This window comes from Cherax quadricarinatus, chromosome 35 (genome assembly GCF_038502225.1).
Source record: "Cherax quadricarinatus isolate ZL_2023a chromosome 35, ASM3850222v1, whole genome shotgun sequence".
NCBI lineage: Eukaryota > Metazoa > Arthropoda > Malacostraca > Decapoda > Parastacidae > Cherax > Cherax quadricarinatus.
This window is the reverse complement of record NC_091326.1, coordinates 8,739,356-8,761,827: the sequence shown is the minus strand read 5'-3', so window position 1 is coordinate 8,761,827 and position 22,472 is coordinate 8,739,356. Positions and strand designations below refer to the sequence as shown.

Here is a 22,472-nt window from a genome sequence, read left to right as displayed (position 1 = left end):
TGTCGTAGTGATCCAATAGTTGAGACAGACAGGAGCGACCTGTTCTAAACCCATGTTGCCCTGGGTTGTGTAACTGATGGGTTTCTAGATGGGTGGTGATCTTGCTTCTTAGGACCCTTTCAAAGATTTTTATGATATGAGATGTTAGTGCTATCGGTCTGTAGTTCTTTGCTGTTGCTTTACTGCCCCCTTTGTGGAGTGGGGCTATGTCTGTTGTTTTTAGTAACTGTGGGACGACCCTCGTGTCCATGCTCCCTCTCCATAGGATGGTAAAGGCTCGTGATAGGGGCTTCTTGCAGTTCTTGATGAACACGGAGTTCCATGAGTCTGGCCCTGGGGCAGAGTGCATGGGCATGTTATCTATCGCCTGTTCGAAGTCATTTGGCGTCAGGATAACATCGGATAGGCTTGTGTTAACCAAATTTTGTGGCTCTCTCATAAAAAATTCATTTTGATCTTCGACTCTCAGTCTGGTTAGCGGCTTGCTAAAAACTGAGTCATATTGGGACTTGAGTAGCTCACTCATTTCCTTGCTGTCATCTGTGTAGGACCCATCTTGTTTAAGTAGGGGCCCAATACTGGACGTTGTTCTCGACTTTGATTTGGCATAGGAGAAGAAATACTTTGGGTTTCTTTCGATTTCATTTATGGCTTTTAGTTCTTCCCGGGAGCGAGTGAGTGCGCTAGCGATCGAACTACGGGACGCCTCAACAGACTTATTCCCTTATAATTTTTGCACTCTCTTTTGTCCCTTTTGCCTTTATACAAAGGAATTATGCATGCTCTCTGCCAATCCCTAGACACCTTAACCTCTTCCATACATCTGTTAAATAAAAGCACCAACAACCTCAAAACTATATACGGGTTTAGCGCTTCACTTTGATTATAATAATAATAATAATTCAAAACTATATTCCCACCAGCTTATAACATTTCTATCTTTATCTCATGAATTCCAGCTGCCTTACCCGCTTTCATTCTACCAACTGCCTCACTAGCTTCCCCCACACTTACATAACCATTTAGTCCAGTCCCTAGACTAAATGGTTATAACTATGACCATCATTTTTAGAGAAGTGGACCGGTAAGCCAGCAGAAGGTCTCGGTCAGATGACCAAAAGCTCCAGCTGTGAATCATCATACGACTAAGACCTGCGTCAGGAAGCACTTGTCCTGTTTCCTGACAAACCTTACCAAACCAACCAGTCCCTGGACGGTCCAGGGATTTGGTGGTTTGGTAAGGTTTTCAGAAGTATATAATGGGTCAAAGAATTACAGAGGTACATAATAGGTCTAGGCTGGACCCATTATATGGGTCTGTAATCCTTTAACTGCCACCCACAGGATGGGTATAGGGTGCATAATAAAGATGTTAAACTAACTTTCCTAACTCACTCTCTCAATCTATATTTTTTGTTTTATACACCGTCCTAAGGAACTTTATTTAGGCACAGCTGCACATAAGTACAATTATCATACATTATCATTCAAGAAGCCCAATGGAAATAAGTCACTTTGACTTTTCAGGGTTATCCTAGGTAATATACACATATTCTACTATATATAATCATTTATGTGACTGTATTTATGTGTATCCTACCTGAATAAACTTACAAGTGTAAGGGAGCATGCGGCAGCAGCAGTAGTGTCTCATCCTCCCTCAGTCAGTGTCTCATCTACTTCCCTTGTCGGGTGTAAGTTATCTCTGTGGTGTGAGACATAATATTCCTGGTCCACCGCTAAGGCAGCCTCTCCCATCAATTATGTCTTACTGTAAACAGGAAGGTAAGAAAATCAATTGTAATGAGTGTGGTTGAGGTATTCTTGCGTCATTGTAGACCGTAATTAACGTTATACACTGTACGTTTATTTAAGTATAGTGACGCAAAATTTATTAAAATTAACGTATGTAGTAACATATGTGTAAATTACTGACGATAACCCCCCAAAATGTTAGACGAAGTGACTTGCTTCCATTGGGGTGACTGGAGTTACTGGGGCATGGTTCAAAAATTATTTTTTTCATGGGAACCATGAGGGCCATGAAGTGTGACACTAGCCAGGGAGGTATAACAGTTAATTTTTATCCCCTTATCTCCTTTTAGCATCAGTCCATTATAAAATAAACAATTGTAATAAATGCCTAGCCAGCGCTGACTTGCTTTTTATTTCTGCCGGTTAAAATTCGTTTAAAAAAAATACCTGGAGATCCTCATGGAAATAAATCACATTGACCCCATAGTATTGTTCTGTGTTAAGTCTACATAATGAAGTACAATACATATGAGATTGTCAGTATGTATGTGTCCTCATAATGTAAAAAATGTACATAATTTTATCTATTTGTTCAGTAAAAACTTATTTGGAACATTTTTTCCATTGAATTTTGGGCTATAGGAGCCAGTAATGAGTTCAGGACCTACTCAGAACTCCACCAATTTTTTTTTATCTACAATACAAGCAGGTTACCTAACATAATAGAGCCAGAGTAGAAACATTGGGTGTGTTTCTTTACACCTGTTGTCTATGTTCACCCATCAGTAAAATAGGTACCTGGGTGTTAGTCGACTGGTGTGGGTCGCATCCTGGGACACTGACCTAATATGCCCAAAATGCTGAGCATATTAGAAGGGGCTTTCTATATAGTAGTATGTCATTGATGTCAGCTAGGCCTGTATACCTTGTACATGTACTTGTAGTAAATAAAGATATAATTATTATTATTAGCAACCAGTGAAGAGGCAGGGCCAGGAGCTATGAATCGACCCCCTCATCCATAATTAGGTGAATACCTATACTTTGTGATAATTAGTTTATTGTGCAAATTATGTTTTGTAATGTAGTAGAATTGCTAACAATGTTAGATAATGGACATGTGTAATTATTATTATAATCAGCATTTTGCTCTCCAGCTTTGTATAAGTAGATACAGTGGAACCTCAGTGTTTGAACGTACCGGACCTCGGATGAACCAGAATCCAAACAATTTTGTTCAGAAAAAACTGACCTGGTCTTTGAATGTTTTTCTTGAGTCTGAATATGCCAGCTTGTTTACAATTCAGTTGTAAAAAAAACTTTGCATGAAAACCCTGTTTCAAAGTGCTTTGAAGTGACCTCTGACACTAACCTAACACTCAGAGACTCTTGGAAGAGTCAATTCAACATCTTCCAGTGTGTGAGGCTGATAATTAAAGGGCCCCACTGGAAATGAGTTGCTGACTTTTTTGGGTTATCCTAGGTTCTCTACACATATGCTGCTGTGTAACTGTATTTGTGTATTTGTGCCTGAATAAACTTACTTATTTAAAACCTGGGAAATACGGTTTTGAACATCGAACTTTTCGCAGTTTGGACACCACCTAGGAACCAATTAAGTTCAAGCATTGAGGTTCTACTGTAAGTTCATTTAGGTACAAGTACACATAAGTATAATTATCATGCATAGTTTAACAAACACGTATGTGCAAATTACCTAGGAGAACCCAAAGCTCCTGGAGATCAAAAAGTTTTCGAAATAAAATATCTCGATAGTGTCACGTGTCCTTTTACCAGATAAATTCGCTTTTACATAAGATTAAGTTGGGTTACATTAGGTTAAGTTGGGTTACATTAGGTTAAGTTGGGTTACATTAGGTTAAGTTGGGTTACATTAGGTTAAGTTGGGTTACATTAGGTTATGTTGGGTTATACAGTGGACCCCCGCATAACAATTACCTCCGAATGTGACCAATTATGTAAGTGTATTTATGTAAGTGCGTTTGTACGTATATGTTTGGGGGTCTGAAATGGACTAATCTACTTCACAATATTTCTTATGGGAACAAATTCGGTCAGTACTGGCACCTGAACATACTTCTGGAGTGAAAAAATATCGTTAACCGGGGGTCCACTGTATTAGGTTAAGTTGGTTGATCAGGCCCTGATCCACCATGAGGCCTGGTCACAGACCGGGCCGCGGGGGCGTTGACCCTTGGAACTCTCTCCAGGTATATTAAGTTGGGTTATATTAGGTTAAGTTGGGTTTTATTAGGCAGTTTTGTTATATTAGGCTATGTTGGTTATATTAGGCTACGTTGAGTTAAGGTTGGTTATATTAGGTTAGGTTAAGTTTAGTTTTTTTTTTTTATGTTAAAAAATTTTAATTTTTCGCAATTGATTCAAGACAAAATATTCCAGATTTTTTTTTTCAGTATGCACTAAATAATAATGTTCATTGGTTAAAATACAGTGGAACCCCGAGTTTCAGCCGTAGTCCATTCCAGAAGCTTGGCCTAAACTCAGGGCAATATTTCCCATAAGAAATAATGTAAATCCAGTTACGTAATCCATTCCAGACCCACAAAAATATTCACAAAAAATACATTTTTTTAAGAATAACTGTAGTTTTACATACACAAAACAATTATAAATACATATAGTACCTAAATGAGTAATGAAATAGATAAACATTTAAATACACATTTAAAATCATATTTACGTACCTTTATTGAAGACTTTTGTTGGCATCTGGAGATAGGGAGGAGGAGAGAGGGAGGACTTATTATTGCCTCCACCACTGCCTCCACCACTGCCTCTACCACTGCTTCAGCCACTGCCTCAACCACTGCCTCAACCACTGCCTCAACCACTGTCTCAATCACTGCCTCCACCATGGAGGGTAACGTTCACACGAGGATAAACAAAGCCACACTGACTCACGATGCCTGCACAGGCAGGCAGACAGGTCTGGTACATGGGCCAAAACACGGGGCACAGTGTGAAACCTGGGACTTAATTTAGCCGAAAAAAGCGATCGAAACTCGAAGCGGTCGAAGCTAAGAGGTGGCTGAAACTCGAGGTTCTACTGTAGTGACTTTGAGGTGTTTTCTGAGGTTTTATTGGTATCACTTCATAAAATGGAAGATATACTAGTGAAATAGAGATGACTTGGTCAGTTTCAGACTGAAAGTAGCTTGAAATAAGACTCGAAGTGATGGAAGTACATACAGTGGTACCGCAAATTTTGGCCATAATTCGTTCCAGAAGGCTGTTCGAGTGCCTTTACCGAATAAATTTGTTCCCATAAGGAATAATGTAAATTAGATTAATCTGTTTCAGACCCCCAAAAATACACTTACAAGTGCACATACAAAAATACACTTACATAATTGTTTGTGTTGGGAGCTGTTCGAAACTCGAGGTACCACTGTATTTTATTTTTTTGCTTCTTGAGGAAAGGTAGGGCTCCTCTAGCCTCTCCAGTCTGTTTATGGGTTTTTACATGGTCGACTTCAATAATTGGGATGGCCAAAACTATGACAAATCCTTCTTAGTTAAACATATTTTATTATCTGAGAAAAAGTGTAAAACTTTGATTTTTTTTGACATCTGGGATCTGGCTGAGTGGCTTAATTGCTACATACTTTGATGCAGAGTATGTAGATTCATATCCTGCTGTGGACTGAAATATGATGTTGGTAAATAGTAACGTGTGTAAATTATCAAGGATAGCCTAAAAAAAGTAAGACAAAGTGACTTTTTTTCCATTGGGGTCCTTGTAATATATGTATCTTATTATTTAAAGCCTAGCAGAAAGTTAAGGTAGAAACCATTTATGATTATAACCTTAAAAGGTAGCACAGCTAAATAGCTGAACTGTGAAAATCAGTTACAGTAAAAGGAGAGAGAATAGGAATAAAATGAGCTGAGTTATATAATCATTAAAGATAGGTTCAACTGACAATAATAGGGACATGAATGTCAGATACAGTACACAAATAACCTGCACATTGAAGAGAGGAGCTTACGACGACATTTCAGTCCAACCTGGACCACTTACAAAGTGTGACTTTGGAAATGGTCCAAGTCGGACCGAAACATTGTCGTAAGCTCCTCTCTTCTATGTATGGGTTATTTGTGTATTGTTCCAGTCATGGTATTGTGCATTTTTTTTATGTTTGATATAGAATAAATCACTCTCCTTCCTTTTAGGGTGTGACCCACAACAATCTTCTAGGTAAACTGTGGCAACAGGTGTAAGAGACTGGTGGGCTAATAACCTGATAATTGTCTTTAGTATAACAAGAAAATCTTTTAAAATTATAAGATGGAATTGGTTGTATATATAGCATAGTGAAACCTAAATGCATTACTATACAGTATTTTAAAAATCAGCACAAACTGAGTATACAGTAGAACCCCTGTATCCAATAGATTTTGCTACCGAAGTGGCTAGTGTATTGTGCACCCCATATCCATCCTGTGGATGGTAGCACAAGAGCATATGGATACACAAAATGCCCAGGAACTAGGCCCCAAAAGGTTAACAGGAATACATATGGATTTATATCAACATATCTATAGTTCACTTATTTGTTACAAGCAAATTTAGGAAATTTGCTTAGTATATATATCTTATTTTCAGTAATAAGATATCTTGACAAATCACATAGGTTATTATGCTGTCTGTCTCTGTATTCCTCAATAAGTGGACAATTAAGCACATAGTGTTCAAGACAGTGACCATATGCCTGATCACATAATTTACATTTAGTTTGATCATCATCTGTGTGTCTCCCAAACTGCCAGAAGTACTTGTAACCAAGCCTAAGTCTGGCCACTACAACATCAGTCAGTCTGTTCACATTGCACGTTGCTCCATAAACATACTTATCTATGTTCATGTTATCATAGTGGGTTATAGATCTACTCAGGCTTCTAATTGCATTCCTATAACAATTTTTACTTCTCTCCTAATATTATTCCTAATGCTAGACAGTTACACCAAAGTTATATTCTACATTCTCCTTCTGGGTACTCTTCTTGGCTAACACTGGACAGGCACCTAAAGTCAGTACCTGACCAACCAGGCTGTAGTTCAGTTTGCATGTGGCCAGCAGTAACAGCCTGGTTGATCAGACCCTGATCCACCACGAGGCCTGATCTCAGACCGAACCGCAGGGGCGTTGACCCCTGAAACCCTTTCCAGGTAATGGATTTGGTTTCCACAGTTTCAGTTATTTGTGTTTTACCGTGGCCTGAAAATAAGCCCTAATTTTGTTTAATAATGGCACCAAAGCATAATAGTATACTTTATATATTTCCTAGCTATTATAGGCAGGCTCCCAGGCCAAGCCTGAAAGTGCTAAGTCTCAACTTGATACAAGAAAAAAAATTGCATGCTGAGGTCGCTAAAATGTACAGCAAGAATGAATCTTACATTCATGAAGTATAATACAGTGGTACCTCGAATTTTGGACATAATTTTTTCCAGAAGGCTGTTCAAGTGTCGTTACCAAACGAATTTGTTCCCATAAGGAATAATGTAAATTAGACTAGTCCGTTTCAGACCCCCAAAAATACACTTACAAAAATACACTTACATAATTGTTCGAGTTGGGAGCTGTTCGAAATTCGAGGTATCGCTGTAATGTACAATGTATTTTATTATTATTTTATGTTGATGATGTCTTTGTGCGTAATTTATCAGTTAAACTTTATCATAGTTATGTTTTCTTCTTTCAACAAACTGGCCGTATCCCTCCGAAGCAGGGTGGCCCAAAAAGAACAACAAAAATTTCTCTTTTTAAATTTAGTAATTTATACGGGAGAAGGGGTTACTAGCCCCTTGCTCCCGGCATTTTAGTCGCCTCTTACAACACGCATGGCTTACGAAGGAAGAATTCTGTTCCACTTCCCCATGGAGATAAGAGGAAATAAACAAGAACAAGAACTAGAAAGAAAATAGGAGAAAACCCAGAGGGGTGTTTGTATATACAGTGGACCCCTGCATACCGTTGGCATCACATAACGTTAAATCCGCATACCGATACATTTTATCGCTAAGATTTTGCCTCGCATACCGCTAAAAAACCCGCTCAACGCTATTCGTCCGAGACGCGTCTAATGTGCGGCCTGAGCCAGCCTCACATGTTTCGCGGGTGGCATTGTTTACCAGCCAGCCTCTGCGGTAACATCCAAGCATACAATCGGAACATTTCGTATTATTACAGCGTTTTTGGTGATTTTATCTGCAAAATAAGTGACCATGGGCCCCAAGAAAGCTTCTAGTGCCAACCCTACAGGAATAAGGGCGAGAATTACTATAGAGATGAAGAAAGAGATCATTGCTAAGTATGAAAGTGGAGTACGTGTCTCCGAGCTGGCCAGGTTGTATAGTAAACCCCAATCAACCCTCGCTACTATTGTGTCCAAGAAAACGGCAATCAAGGAAGCTGTTCTTGCCAAAGGTTCAACTGTGTTTTCGAAACAGAGATCGCAAGTGATAGAAGATGTTGAGAGACTCTTATTGGTGTGGATAAACGAAAAACAGATAGCAGGAGATAGCATCTCTCAAGCGATCATAAGTGAAAAGGCTAGGAAGTTGCATCAGGATTTAATTAGAAAAATGCCTGCAACTAGTGATGAGTGAATTTAAGGCCAGCAAAGGTTGGTTTGAGAGATTTAAGAAGCGTAGTGGCATACATAGTGTGATAAGGCATGGTGAGGCTGCCAGTTCGGACCACAAAGCAGCTGAAAAATATGTGCAGGAATTCAAGGAGTACATAGACAGTGAAGGACTGAAACCTGAACAAGTGTTTAATTGTGACGAAACAGGCCTGTTTTGGAAGAAAATGCCAAGCAGGACCTACATTACTCAGGAGGAAAAGGCACTCCCAGGACATAAGCCTATGAAAGACAGGCTTACTCTGTTGATGTGTACCAATGCTAGTGGTGATTGCAAAGTGAAGCCTTTATTGGTGTATCACTCTGAAACTCCCAGAGCATTCAGGCAAAAGAATATCCTCAAGGCTAATTTGTGTGTGCTGTAGAGAGCAAACAGTAAGGCATGGGTCACTAGGGACTTTTTCTATGACTGGTTACACCAAGCATTTGCCCCCAATGTGAAAAACTACCTAACTGAAAAGAAATTAGACCTTAAGTGCCTCCTGGTGTTAGACAATGCCCCTGGTCATCCTACAGACTTGGCAGAGCGACTTTGTGGGGACATGAGCTTCATTAAGGTCAAGTTTTTGCCTCCTAATACCACTCCTCTCCTGCAGCCCATGGACCAGCAGGTTATTGCAAACTTCAAAAAATTGTACACAAAAGCTCTGTTTGAAAGGTGCTTTGTAGTGACCTCAGAAACTCAATTGACTAAGAGAGTTTTGGAGAGAGCACTTTAATATCCTCAGTTGTGTAAACCTTATAGGTAAGGCTTGGGAGGGAGTGACTAAGAGGACCTTGAACTCTGCTTGGAAGAAACTGTGGCCACAATGTGTAGACCAAAGGGATTTTGAAGGGTTTGAGGCTAACCTTGGGAATCCTATGCCAGTTGAGGAATCCATTGTGGCATTGGGAAAGTCCTTGGGGTTGGAGGTTAGTGGGGAGGATGTGGAAGAGTTGGTGGAGGAGGACAATGAAGGACTAACCACTGATGAGCTGCTAGATCATCTTCATCAGCATGAGGCCACACCTGAGGAAACTGCTTCGGAGGAGGGGAGAGAGAAATTGAAGAAGTTGCCTACTTCAAAGATTAAGGAAATCTGTGCTATGTGGCTTAAAGTGCAAACCTTCATGGATGAAAATCGCCCTCAGACAGCTGTTGCAAGCCGTGCTGGTGACTATTACACTGACAATGTTGTGGACCACTTTAGGAAAGTCATAAAGGAACGAGAGGTACAGACCTCTATGGACAGATATGTTGTGCGGCAGAAGTCCAGTGACTCTGAAGCTGGTCCTAGTGGCATTAAAAGAAGAAGGGAAGTAACCCCGGAAAAGGACTTGACACCTCAAGTCTTATTGGAAGGGGATTCCCCTTCTAAACACTAAGACACTCTCCTCCCATCCCATCAATCATCACCAGATCTTCAGTAAAGGTAAGTGTCATGTAACTGTGCACGTCTTCAGTTTGTGTGTATTAAAATTAATGTTTCATGTGGTAAAATTTTTTTTTTTCATACTTTTGGGTGTCAGGAACGGATTAATTTGATTTCCATTATTTCTTATGGGGAAAATTAATTCGCATAACGATAATTTCGCATAACATTGAGCTCTCAGGAACGGATTAATATCGTTATGCGGGGGTCCACTGTACTGTATATGCTTGTACATGTATGTGTAGTGTGACCTAAGTGTAAGTAGAAGTAGCAAGACGTACCTGAAATCTTGCATGTTTATGAGACTGAAAAAAGGACACCAGCAATCCTACCATCATGTAAAACAATTACAGGCTTTCATTTTACACTCGCTTGGCAGGACGGTAGTACCTCCCTGGGCAATTGCTGTCTACCAACCTACTACCTAGGATCATAGGTATGTATGTAAAAAAAAACTATGCATATGTATATATACGTATATGTATAGTGTTCGCTACTATCCACTGTTTCGGGCATCAGTGGTAGGTCTTGGAATGTATCACCCGCAGATATGGAGAGACTACTATAAATGGTAAAAATCAAGATATTTTATATTTAATTTATTTGATTTTTTTTACCTCAATGATTGTCTCCTGCCAAGGCAGAGTGGCCCAAAGGAAATGCATTCACCTTCTTTCATTCAATTCCTATTTTGGCAGGAGTGTGCTAACATCACAATTCAGATAACCCTCTCATTACTGCAACATCCCCACCCCTCCTTCAGAGTGCAGGCACTGCCTTTCCCACCTCCAGGATTAAGTCTAGATAACAGATTTCCCTGAATCCCTTCATAAAAGTTACCTTGCTCACACTCCAACAGCACTTTCATTAAAAACCCCTTTTTTCTATTCATTTTCATCTAACATACACACAGAATTTTGCCAAATGTTCAAGCCCCTAAAACTCAAAGCCTCTATTACCCTGTCCCCTCCCTCCAACTGTTCTGCACCTACCTTCCACTCCATATTTATACATTGTCGCCCTAACCACCTCAGCAACCCCATCCTCAGCCTCTGAATTATAGCCCTTTATAAATTGGTATTTTCACTTGCTATCAACAACAGTGCCCAGTATCAATATAACTGTATTTGATGTGATATTTAAGGTAGAACAGTGCAAGTTGACATTATTATGCAGCTCCTGTATTAACTTGATTTGTAAAGTAGCTTTTCTCTTGACAGGAAAGGATCGTGTTGTTTTTGTGACTGAAGAGGATCACAATGCACCTGCAGCTGTGTCATTGCCTGAGGAGGATGAACCTCCAGGTACGAACCTAATTTTGTATTAGTTAACACAATAGAAACCTCTGTTTTGAAAAAAATGGAGACCATAAAACAGCAATGAGACTAGACCTCTATACAGTCAGAGGTTTTATATTTATTATAGTACTGGCTCATTCACAATGTTTTCAAATATGAGAATTTGGAAAACAAAATACTGCAAGAGGGCAGCACCTAATACATTAATTAAAAGATGTAATAATATGGTAATAATAATATTGAAGTGTAGTAATGATGACAGTAACAGATCAGAATTTTTATTTGTAAGAATTTACATTAGTTCTGTGTAATTACCTGGAGTATACCTGGAGGGCATTTTGAGGGGTCAGTACCCCTGCAGCCCTGTCCATAACCAGGCCTTGAGGTGGATCAGAGCCTGATCAACCAGGCTGTTACTACTGGCCACTCGCAAATGGACGTGCGAACCACAGCTCAGCTGGCCAGGTACTGACTTTAGGTGTCTGTCCAGCTCCTACTTGAAGACAGCCAAAGGTCTATTGGTAATCCCCCTTATGTATGCTGGGAGGCAGTTGAACAGTCTTGGGCCCCTGACACTTACTGCATTGTCTCCTAGCATTCTCATGGCACCCCTGTTTTTCATTGGGGGGATGTTGCACTGCAGGCTGAGTCTTTTGCTTTTGTAGGGAGTGATTTCCATGTGCGGATTTGGGACTAGTCCCTCTAGGATTTTCCAAGTGTATCTTTCTTGCCTACGTTCCAAGGAGTACAGGTCAAGGGACTTCAACCATTCCTAGTAATTTAGGTGCTTTATGGTACTTATATGTGCAGTGAAAGTTCTTTGTATATTCTCCAGGTCTGCAATTTTGCCTGCCTTGAAAGGGGCCATTAGTGTACAGCAGTGATTCCCAAAGTGGGCAGTACCACCTGCATGGGGGTGGTGGAAAGATCCAGGGGGGCATTGAGGAAAAGGGGGCAGCAGGGTGGCATCACAACTAAGTGAGCATTTGTTTTGCAAAATTTGTATGACATAATCTAAGTCACAAAAAGTAATACCAGTGCTTTACAAAGAATAAAATGAACATAGAGTTACACATGAAAGCGTAGTTTTGTTTCATTTTGTGGTCCAAAGTTGGAGTTAAAAGTCCAAATGTTTGTTTGGATGCACCACATGCCAGCCAGATCAGAAAGCAAAACATTTCTGACCACAACCCTGCACTGTTGAACAAAGTCAAGGTGTGGAAATAAATGGTATAAAATACCGACACAATGGAAATATAAACACAAATGCAGTATAATGTGATCCTTTATTGACAACGTTTCACCCACACAGTGGGCTTTTTCAAGTCACACACGTGTGTGACTTGAAAAAGCCCACTGTGTGGGTGAAACGTTGTCAATAAAGGATCACATTATACTGCATTTGTGTTTATATTTCCAAAGTCAATGTGTACTTTATTTCCTTCCCAACATCATATTTAATAGATCGAGGCTTCAGTGCAGTTGCCAAGCTTCTTTCCAAGCAGAGAAAGACTGAAAATTATTGATGCTGAGAAGCTGATGTCCCTGCACCAAGCACATCCATCTAATTAAAATTGTGATGACATTGTGGTTACAGATGAGATGTAAATTTACCCTTTCATGGTTTACTATGTTAATTTTTATTTGTGAAATAAGTACACTTTTTTTTAGTGTTAGATTAGTTGTTGTTTTGAGTTTTTAGTAAACCTAATACCAAGAAAGGTGTGTGTTTGTATGTGTGTGTGTGGGGGGGGGGCACTAAGGATGTGGCCTGGGAGCCAAGGGTTTAGCAGCCTGAAAAAATTTTGGGAACCACTGGTGTACAGCAATATTCAAGCCTAGAGAGAACAAGCGATTTGAAGAGAATCATCATTGGCTTGGCATCCCTAGTTTTGAAGGTTCTCATTATCCATCCTGTTAATTTCCTAGCAGATGTGGTAAATACATTGTTGTGATCTTTGAAAGTGAGATTCTCTGACTGTACCACTTCCAGGTCCTTCACATTAGTTTTTTACTCTATTATGTAGTTGGAATTTGTTGGAAAAAATTATAACTTAATTTTTAATGCCCAGCTTGTTCAGTATGTAATATTTGGAAAGTCTAAGACTGAGATGATATAAACAAAATAGTTAAACAGTTTGGATTGTACATAGATGTGAGATAAACTATGAGATCATTTACTGCTTGAATGGAGCCAGTGGAGCATCTAAACTGCTAGACACATCTCAAAATACCTGAAATGTACTTTGGAGCAGAGGAGTGAGATACCTGATAACACTATGTACATGGATGATACTTAGGATTCATCCTAAACCTATACACTGTCATAATGACGTACTGGAATGAGAGGTATGGAAAGAAGTGTAAAATAAACCCAGTGAAATGCAGAGGTGTAATAGGTATAATAAGGTAATACTGTCAATATCTTTGGCTAAAGCTCTTCGATGAACCACTGTACTGTACCAGCAGATACTAGAAATGTTGCTGGGACAAGTGTAGAAGTCTTCAAGAAGAAACCGAACAACTACCTCCACAAAGGGCAAAATCAACTAGGCATGGTAAGAAAATTTGTGAATGAACATGCCACTGTACAGAGGCTTGTATTATATGGAAAAGATGAAGCCTGTCATGGAGTGGTGAACATTAACAACAAGAAAAGGAAGTAATGAGTTTCATTCCCATTCAGCTTTGAATTTGACAGAGGGAGCAAGATTGTTAAGGGCATCAAGAAAGGGTTGGAAGTGACTGGACATGTGACCAGCTAGCAGACATGATCAACATAGCAAAACCAGAGAGAGGGACATAGTGATGTCTCACTGCAGCTTTGCAGGGTCCTCATTTATTGACAAGCGTTTTCCAAAAAAACATCTGAGCCAATCTAACTAAACCATTAAATCTGGGTATTCCTTCACCTTATTCTAGAGTCTCACCCTTAGGCAGATAACTGTATTTTAATATTTACTTAAGCGAGAAAATACATGCTAGGTAAAAGGACACAAGTGCAGCTAATGTGACATTTTATTGTTGCAACGTTTCACTCCAGGAGCTTTATCAAGCCGTTACAAACAATACATGGACACAGGGTATATATGTATGTTTAGAGTGAGGTGTAGTAGTTGTAATACTAGTAATAGTAGTATGTAGTAGTATTACTAGTGGTGGTAGTAGTAGTAAAACATGTAAAAAAATAAACTTCTACATGAGTAAAAAGGTTATAAAAGCTTATTGCTTGGGTAGCATAAAAATAGGTTGAACAAATATTTCTGTTAGTGGTTGGATTTGAGAAGGCCTGTTTCAATGTTCCTCTACTGTTATGTTCTTGTTTACCTGGAGTTCGACAGGAGAGAGTTCCGGGGGTCAACGCCCCTGCAGCCCGGTCTGTGTAGTACAGTGGACCCTCGCTTAACGCTATTAATCCGTTCCTGAGAGCTCAACGTTAGGCGAAATTATCGTTAGGCGAATTAATTTTCCCCATAAAAAATAATGGAAATCAAATTAATCCGTTCCTGACACCCCAAAGTATGAACAAAAAAAAAAATTTTACCACATGAAATATTAATTTTAATACACACAAACTGAAGAAGACATGCACAGTTACATGACACTTACCTTTATTGAAGATCTGGTGATGATTGATGGGATGGGAGGAGGGGAGAGTGTTGATGGTCTTAGTGTTTAGAAGGGGAATCCCCTTCCATTAGGACTTGAGGTGGCAAGTCCTTTTCCGGGGTTACTTCCCTTCTTTTAATGCCACTAGGACCAGCTTGAGAGTCACTGGACCTCTGTCACACAACATATCTGTCCATAGAGGCCTGTACCTCCCATTCCTTTAGGACATTCATAAAGTGTTTCACAACATTGTCAGTGTAATAGTCACCAGCACGGCTTGCAATAGCTGTGCGAGGGTGATTTTCATCAAAAAAGGTTTGCATTTTAAGCCACATTGCACACATTTCCTTAATCTTTGAAGTAGGCAACTTCCTCAATTTCTCTATCCCCTCCTCCGAAGCAGTTTCCTCAGGTGTGGCCTCTTGCTGTTGAAGATGATCTAGCAGCTCATCAGTGGTTAGTTCTTCATTGTCCTCCTCCACCAACTCTTCCACATCCTCCCCACTAACCTCCAACCCCAAGGACTTCCCCATTGCCACAATGGATTCCTCAACTGGCATAGGATTCCCAGGGTTAGCCTCAAACCCTTCAAAATCCCTTTTGTCTACACATTCTGGCCACAGTTTCTTCCAAGCAGAGTTCAAGGTCCTCTTAGTCACTTCCTCCCAAGCCTTACCTATAATGTTTACACAATTGAGGATGCTAAAGTGATCTCTCCAAAACTCTCTTAGAGTCAATTGAGTTTCTGAGGTCACTACAAAGCACCTTTCAAACATAGCTTTTGTGTACAGTTTCTTGAAGCTGGAAATGACCTGCTGGTCCATGGGCTGCAGGAGAGGAGTGGTATTAGGAGGCAAAAACTTGACCTTAATGAAGCTCATTTCCGCAGAAAGTCGCTCTGCCAAGTCTGAAGGATGACCAGGAGCATTGTCTAATACCAGGAGGCACTTAAGGTCTAATTTCTTTTCAATTAGGTCATTTTTCACAGTGGGGGGCAAATGCATGGTGTAACCAGTCATAGAAAAAGTCCCTAGTGACCCATGCCTTACTGTTTGCCCTCCACAGCACACACAAATTAGCCTTGAGGACATTGTTTTTCCTGAACACACTGGGAGTTTCAGAGTGATACACCAATAAAGGCTTCACTTTGCAATCACCACTAGCATTGGTACACATCAACAGAGTAAGCCTGTCTTTCATAGGCTTATGTCCTGGGAGTGCCTTTTCCTCCTGAGTAATGTACGTCCTGTTTGGCATTTTCTTCCAAAACAGGCCTGTTTCGTCGCAATTAAACACTTGTTCAGGTTTGTCCTTCACTGTCTATGTACTCCTTGAATTCCTGCACATATTTTTCAGACGCTTTGTGGTCCGAACTGGCAGCCTCACCATGCCTTATCACACTATGTATGCCACTACGATTCTTAAATCTCTCAAACCAACCTTTGCTGGCCTTAAATTCACTCACATCATCACTAGTTGCAGGCATTTTTCTAATTAAATCGTCAGGCAACTTCCTAGCCTTTTCACATATGATCGCTTGAGAGATGCTATCTCCTACTATCTGTTTTTCGTTTATCCACACCAATAACAGTCTCTCAACATCTTCGAGTACTTGCGATCTCTGTTTCGAAAACAAAGTTGCACCTTTGGCAAGAACAGCTTCCTTGATTGCCGTTTTCTTGGCCACAATAGCAGCGATGGTTGATTGGGGTTTTGTGTACAACCTGGCCAGCTCGGAGACACGTACTCCACTTTCATACTTAGCAATGATCTCTTTCTTCATATCCAGAGTAATTCTCACTCTTTTTGCTGTAGGGTTGGCACTAGAAGCTTTCTTGGGGCCCATGGTGACTTATTTTGCAGGTGCAATCACTAAAAAGGCTGTGATAATATGAAATGTTCCGATTGTATGCTTGGAAGCGACCGCGGTGGCTGGCTTGTAAACACTGGCACCCACGGAACAAGTGAGGTGGGCTCAGGCCGCACGTGGATGCGTCTCGAACGAACCGCGTTGAGCGAGTTTTTTAGCGCTAGCCGAGGCAAAATTTTTGCGTTGAAATGTATCGGTATGCAGATTTAACGTTACGCGATGCATTCGTTAGGCTAGGTTCCACTGTATTAGCAGCAACAACTATGTGATGACAGGGTTTATTTTTTTGAGGAGGATTCTTGCTAATACATGTACTTCAAAGATGATGAAGCTGCCTTTATTTTGCTTAACCCTTAAACTGTCCAAACGTAGATCTATTTTTTTTCAACATTTGAAAGTATGTAAAAAAGTAGATCTTTTTTTTTTTTTTTTACATTTGAAAATGTGTAAAAAAACTTTGATCGTTTTTTTTGTTATGTTTGAAAATATGTAAAAAACACGTAGATCTACTTTTGGAGCACTACGCATGTGAACGTAGATCTGTTTGGACAGTTTAAGGGTTAATTGTGTTAGAAACAGCGATTAATGATGATTCAAGACATTTACGTCTGCGGCACATTGACATGGGGAAAATGATGGCAAGTTACGTTTACTTCTGCGAAAATGCAAATAATTATGGCTTCTAGAGAGCGTGGAGCTGTGGTAAGAATTAATGAAAGAGTTTTGAATGTTGGGATGAACTGGATGTCCTAAGAGTGAAATACGACTCCAAAATGTCTATGAAGAATCGTGTGGTAAATCTCGGAAGTTGGAATGCCAAGAAGCGAACTGCACTATGACGTATCTCATACGTGCTTAACCCTTTGACTGTTTTGGTTGTGTGTATACGTCTTACGAGCCACTCTTTTTGACGTATGTATACTCATAAATTCTAGTGGCTTCAAATCAAGCAGCAGAAAGCTGGTAGGCCCACATGTGAGAGAATGGGTCTGTGTGGTCAGTGTGCACCATATAAAAAAATCCTGCAGCACGCAGTGCATAATGAGAAAAAAAAACTCCTACTGCTTTTTTAATTAAAATGCCGACTTTGTGGTCTATTTTTGTATAGTATTTATAGTTGTATTCTCGTTTTCTTGGTCTCATTTGATAGAATGGAAAACATGTTATAGAAATAGAGGTGATTTTGAATGGTTTTACTATGAAAAGAACCTTGAAATGGAGCTCAAAGTAGGGGAAATGTTTGATTTTTGATGTTCAAAAGCAAACAAATGATGTTGTTTTCCAATAAATGTCCAAGTAGCCATTCTAATATACAGTCTTGAATGGGTTGACATTATTTATACAATTATTACAATATTGCAGTTGTCTGCATAACAGTAAATCTTCTACTTTTTGTTTGAATAAAAATTCAAAATAGAAAGCAAGAGTAATATCAGAGGGGCCTGGAGACATGACGGATGAACAAAGAAAATGTTATTTTAGAGCCAGGAAAAATTGGCCAAATTGCAAATTTCTGACCACGTTATTGGGTAGTTGAAATTGGTAAATTGGCAGTTTCTTGTACTCAGTCGATAGAAAAAATGGAGTTCTAAAGAAATAGCTGAAAATAGGGCTCAAAGTAGGCGAAATCACTGATTCGTAAATATCACAGAGGTCGCTAACTTCGCGAGAGCGTAATTCCGTCAGTTTTGCATCAAATTTCGTTCTTTTGGTGTCATTACAATCGGGAAAAGGTTCTCTATCATTTCATAAGGATTTTTTTGGGGGGTGGGGGGGAGTTTTGCGACACCAGGAGACACCTCAGGATTTGGGGTTGCGACAGTCAAGGGGTTAACAGCAGATGGTCTAAAGCTCTGTATAAGGCACAAGTGCACTCTCACTCTTTAGTATGCAAAACTTGCATTGCCCTTCACTTCACTCCTCCCTCCCTGTTTCATCTGAAACATCTGGACAGAATAGAGAAGTGTGCAAGGTGACTTATCTCTTTCCTGGACACAGCCTGGATGAATCTGTCATTTTGGCAGAGCCTTCAACACCAGAGAGGTGTGGGGTGACCTTACTGTTATGTACAAGGCCAGTGTTATCAAGGTACTACACTTTTCTAAACTTTGCACACAGTGATAGGACAGCTTTTATACCAAAAGATGGGCAGCAAGCAACAGCAAAACTCTGGCTATATCCATCTCAGGAACATGAATTCATCTGTGATCATTCATTCATTCATAGATTAACTAGAGTTTGGAACAAAATTCACAAATCCCAATATTAATGAGAGAGTCACTTGATCAAGAGAAATATTTGGCCCAGAGCTGGCTCCAGCTTCATCCTGTTTCTTGTTTGTGTATTTCACAGTAAAGGTTTAATAAAAGAATTCTAGGGAAGGCTTTTAAATGAGCTGAGATAGGTAATAGCTATTAGCTTATAACTATAGGTAGGAACTCTTAGCCTAACATTATAAGTCATTGAGTGTTTTATTATGAAATTAGTATACATTACCGACCAGTTGACGAGTAAAACATGTGCAGCAGTTAGGTATCCCTGTTATTGAAATGTTTTGCTTACACAGTAGTCTTTGTCAGTCAAATACTAAGGTGACTAAAAGTGTGGAGACAACAATAGTAGTGGTTAGGTAAAGAGGAAGTGAACAGTTAATCAACCTTGAAGTAGTTTTTGAGGTGGTTGGTCCCTCAGCACTATAGCCTGGTAATATATAAAGCTCCATTCTCCATTCTGAACCGTTCTCCAGGGTAAGGGACCGACCACTTCAAAAACTATTGCTTCAAGGTTGATGGACTGATCACATCATCTTGAACTTGCCATTACATCTTCTGTCAAAATACTTAGGTCACTTTTGTATTTGATTGAAGAGGCCTACTGTGTAAGCGAAAAGTTTCAATAATAAAGGTACCTAATTGTTGCACATGTCATAATCACCATCCCTTCATACTTAAGGGGAATTAATTACTAGCAGACTCTTAGCTGTCTTCAAGAGGGAACTGGATAATCACCTGAGCTGTCATGCCTAAACACTGGACTGCATGCTATCACCAACAGCCAGGTTGATTAGGTCATCAACTAGGAGGACCTGGCTGTGGGAGACAGTGACTCCTGAAATCATCTTAAGGTAACCTTCAGGTACACTGAGGTTTGGGAGAATTTTTCTGTCCACAATAATTTAATCTCTCCATATTTGGCTAAAAAAAGAATTGGAGATAGTAGAAGTTCTGTAGTACTGTATTAAAAATATTGTGCTGCAACATCATATTCACTTAGTACAGTATGGTCATTTTCTTGACAAACCATTTCTTGGTAAATTATGCACACTAACTATGAATTTTTTTCCTTTTTGGGACGTTGCCCATTTCTCACCACAAGACTTTAGAATTTCTAAAATGTTTATTTTTTGTAGTTTAGTTGCTTGTAGATTGTCCTGCATGATTATTGTTGACTTACCCTTATTTTGGCTACCACCCTTGGATTTCTTAAATGCTTTCTACTATATAAGAATTTAGCATTTGTGTTTGTCACTGAATCCTTCAAGAATGGCTAATTATGTCAGTTATGGTATCTTTCAACACAATCCATCACTTATGCTAGTCTGACAAATTCTACTGTTAGTTTTATTGCTCTTTTCCTACGTCTTGCTTGCTTGTTCCGGATTACAGTACAGTGGACCCTCGACCAACGATGGCATCGATTAACGATAAATCCGACTAGCGATACATTTTAATGCAAAATTTTTGCCTCCACTAGCGCTAAAAAACTCGACCAACACTATTCGTTCCGTCTGAGACGCGTCCACTTCTGGCCAGTGTTTACAAGCCAGCCAGCCACCGCGGTCGCTTCCAAGCATACAATCGGAACATTTCATATTATCACAGCCTTTTTAGTGATTGCACCTGCAAAATAAGTCACCATGGGCCCCAAGAAAGCTTCTAGTGCCAACCCTACAGCAAAAAGGGTGAGAATTACTATGGATATGAAGAAAGAGATCATTGCTAAGTATGAAAGTGGAGTGCGTGTCTCCGAGCTGGCCAGGTTGTACACAAAACCCCAATCAACCATCGCTACTATTGTGGCCAAGAAAAGGACAATCAAGGAAGCTGTTCTTGCCAAAGGTGCAACTATGTTTTCGAAACTGAGATCGCAAGTACTCAAAGATGTTGAGAGACTGTTATTGGTGTGGATAAACGAAAAACAGATAGTAGGAGATAGCATCTCTCAAGCGATCATATGTGAAAAGGCTAGGAAGTTGCATGACGATTTAATTAAAAAATGCCAGCAACTAGTGGTGATGTGAGTGAATTTAAGGCCAGTAAAGGTTGGTTTGAGAGATTTAAAGGGAAGGGAAGTAACCCCAGAAAAGGACTTACCACCTCAAGTCCTAATGGAAGGGGATTCCCCTTCTAAACACTAAGACCATCAACACTCTCCCCTCCTCCCATCCCATCAATCATCACCAGATCTTCAATAAAGGTAAGTGTCATGTAACTGTGCATGTCTTCTTCAGTTTGTGTGTATTAAAATTAATATTTCATGTGGTAAAAACAATTTTTTTTCATACTTTGGGGTGTCCTACACGGATTAATTTGATTTCCATTATTTCTTATGGGGAAAATTAACTTGACTAACGATAATTTTAACTAACGATGAGCTCTCAGGAACGGATTAATAGCGTTAGTCGAGGGTCCACTGTACTTGCATATTTAGTGCAACTGTACAAAACCACATCACTAGACTTATCAATTGACACTAGATATAACACAAGAAAATAAGTCTCCTACTTTTTCAGTTCTGCTTAATTTTCTGGGTTTGTCTATACTCTTACATATTAGAATGTACTCTATCTGATAACTATATTTGTAGAGTCATTAGTTTCTTTGAATTTCTTGACCATTCTCAATAAAGAATTATGAGTGTTACTGATAATTAGTATATTTCCAACAGCAGGACTAATACAACCAGATGGAGAGATCAACTGGGCTTGTCCATGCTTAGGAGGCATGACCACAGGTCCTTGTGGTGTTGAGTTCCGGGAATCATTTACATGTTTCCATTACTCAACTGCAGATCCCAAAGGAAGTGACTGTTTTGAACCTTTCAGTCGAATGACAGAGTGTATGTCTCAGTACCCTAATGTTTATGGTAGTAAAAACGATGATAGAGAGATGCCCAAAGATGAATTAACAAGTGAAGATTCATCAGAAATAGGACACTCGGAAGTCTCTGCTAAGGCATAGCACTTTCAAACCATTTTCCTTTGTGTGTATGTAAATGTGATGATGGCACAGTTTTTGTGCATTCTCACTGAAATCTGTTGGCCAGACTTCGGGCAGTTAATTTTTACACTTACTTAGGACTGATTTGATTTACAGTGGAACCTCAAATATCGAACTTTCTTCGGTCCAGAAGGCTGTTCAAGTGCCGCTACCAAACAAATTTATTCTCATCAGGAATAATGTAAATTAGATTAGTCCATTTCAGACCCTCAAAAATACACTTATAAAAGCACTTACAAAAATACACTTACATAATTGGTTGTGTTGGGAGCAGTTCGATTTTTGAGGTTCCACTGTACTTGGATAAATGAAGGCAGTTCTATACAGTATTTGAAGAAAAGGCACCACATTAATAAAAACAGGTTTGTGGTTTCAGTATTGTGTAAATACTAGCTTGTATACTGAAATGGTGGGTATATATACATATATATATATATATAGTGGGAAGATAAATAATGAACATCATTGTTATAATTAGGGTCCATTTCCACAGTAATTATTTCAGTTGTGTAATTGTATAACTTCGTTGTTAAAAAATATATGAAAAGAAATAGCCTAT

At 39.5% G+C, this 22,472-nt stretch overlaps 1 protein-coding gene across 2 annotated transcripts; it reads left to right on the top strand.

Moving 5' to 3' along the window:
* Positions 1–1,624: 1,624 nt before the first annotated feature.
* LOC128694991 (mitochondrial intermembrane space import and assembly protein 40) lies at positions 1,625–22,056 on the top strand. 2 transcript variants are annotated; one of them, XM_053785370.2, is made up of 3 exons: positions 1,625–1,785; positions 11,078–11,161; positions 21,582–22,056. In XM_053785370.2, the coding sequence occupies exons 1-3, from the start codon at positions 1,764–1,766 to the stop codon at positions 21,872–21,874; spliced, it is 399 nt and encodes a 132-aa protein (XP_053641345.1). In that variant the 5' UTR covers positions 1,625–1,763; the 3' UTR covers positions 21,875–22,056. The 2 variants fall into 2 exon arrangements, with proteins under 2 accessions (XP_053641345.1, XP_053641346.1); XM_053785371.2 differs by having other exon boundaries at positions 21,585–22,024.
* The last annotated feature ends 416 nt before the right edge of the window (positions 22,057–22,472 follow it).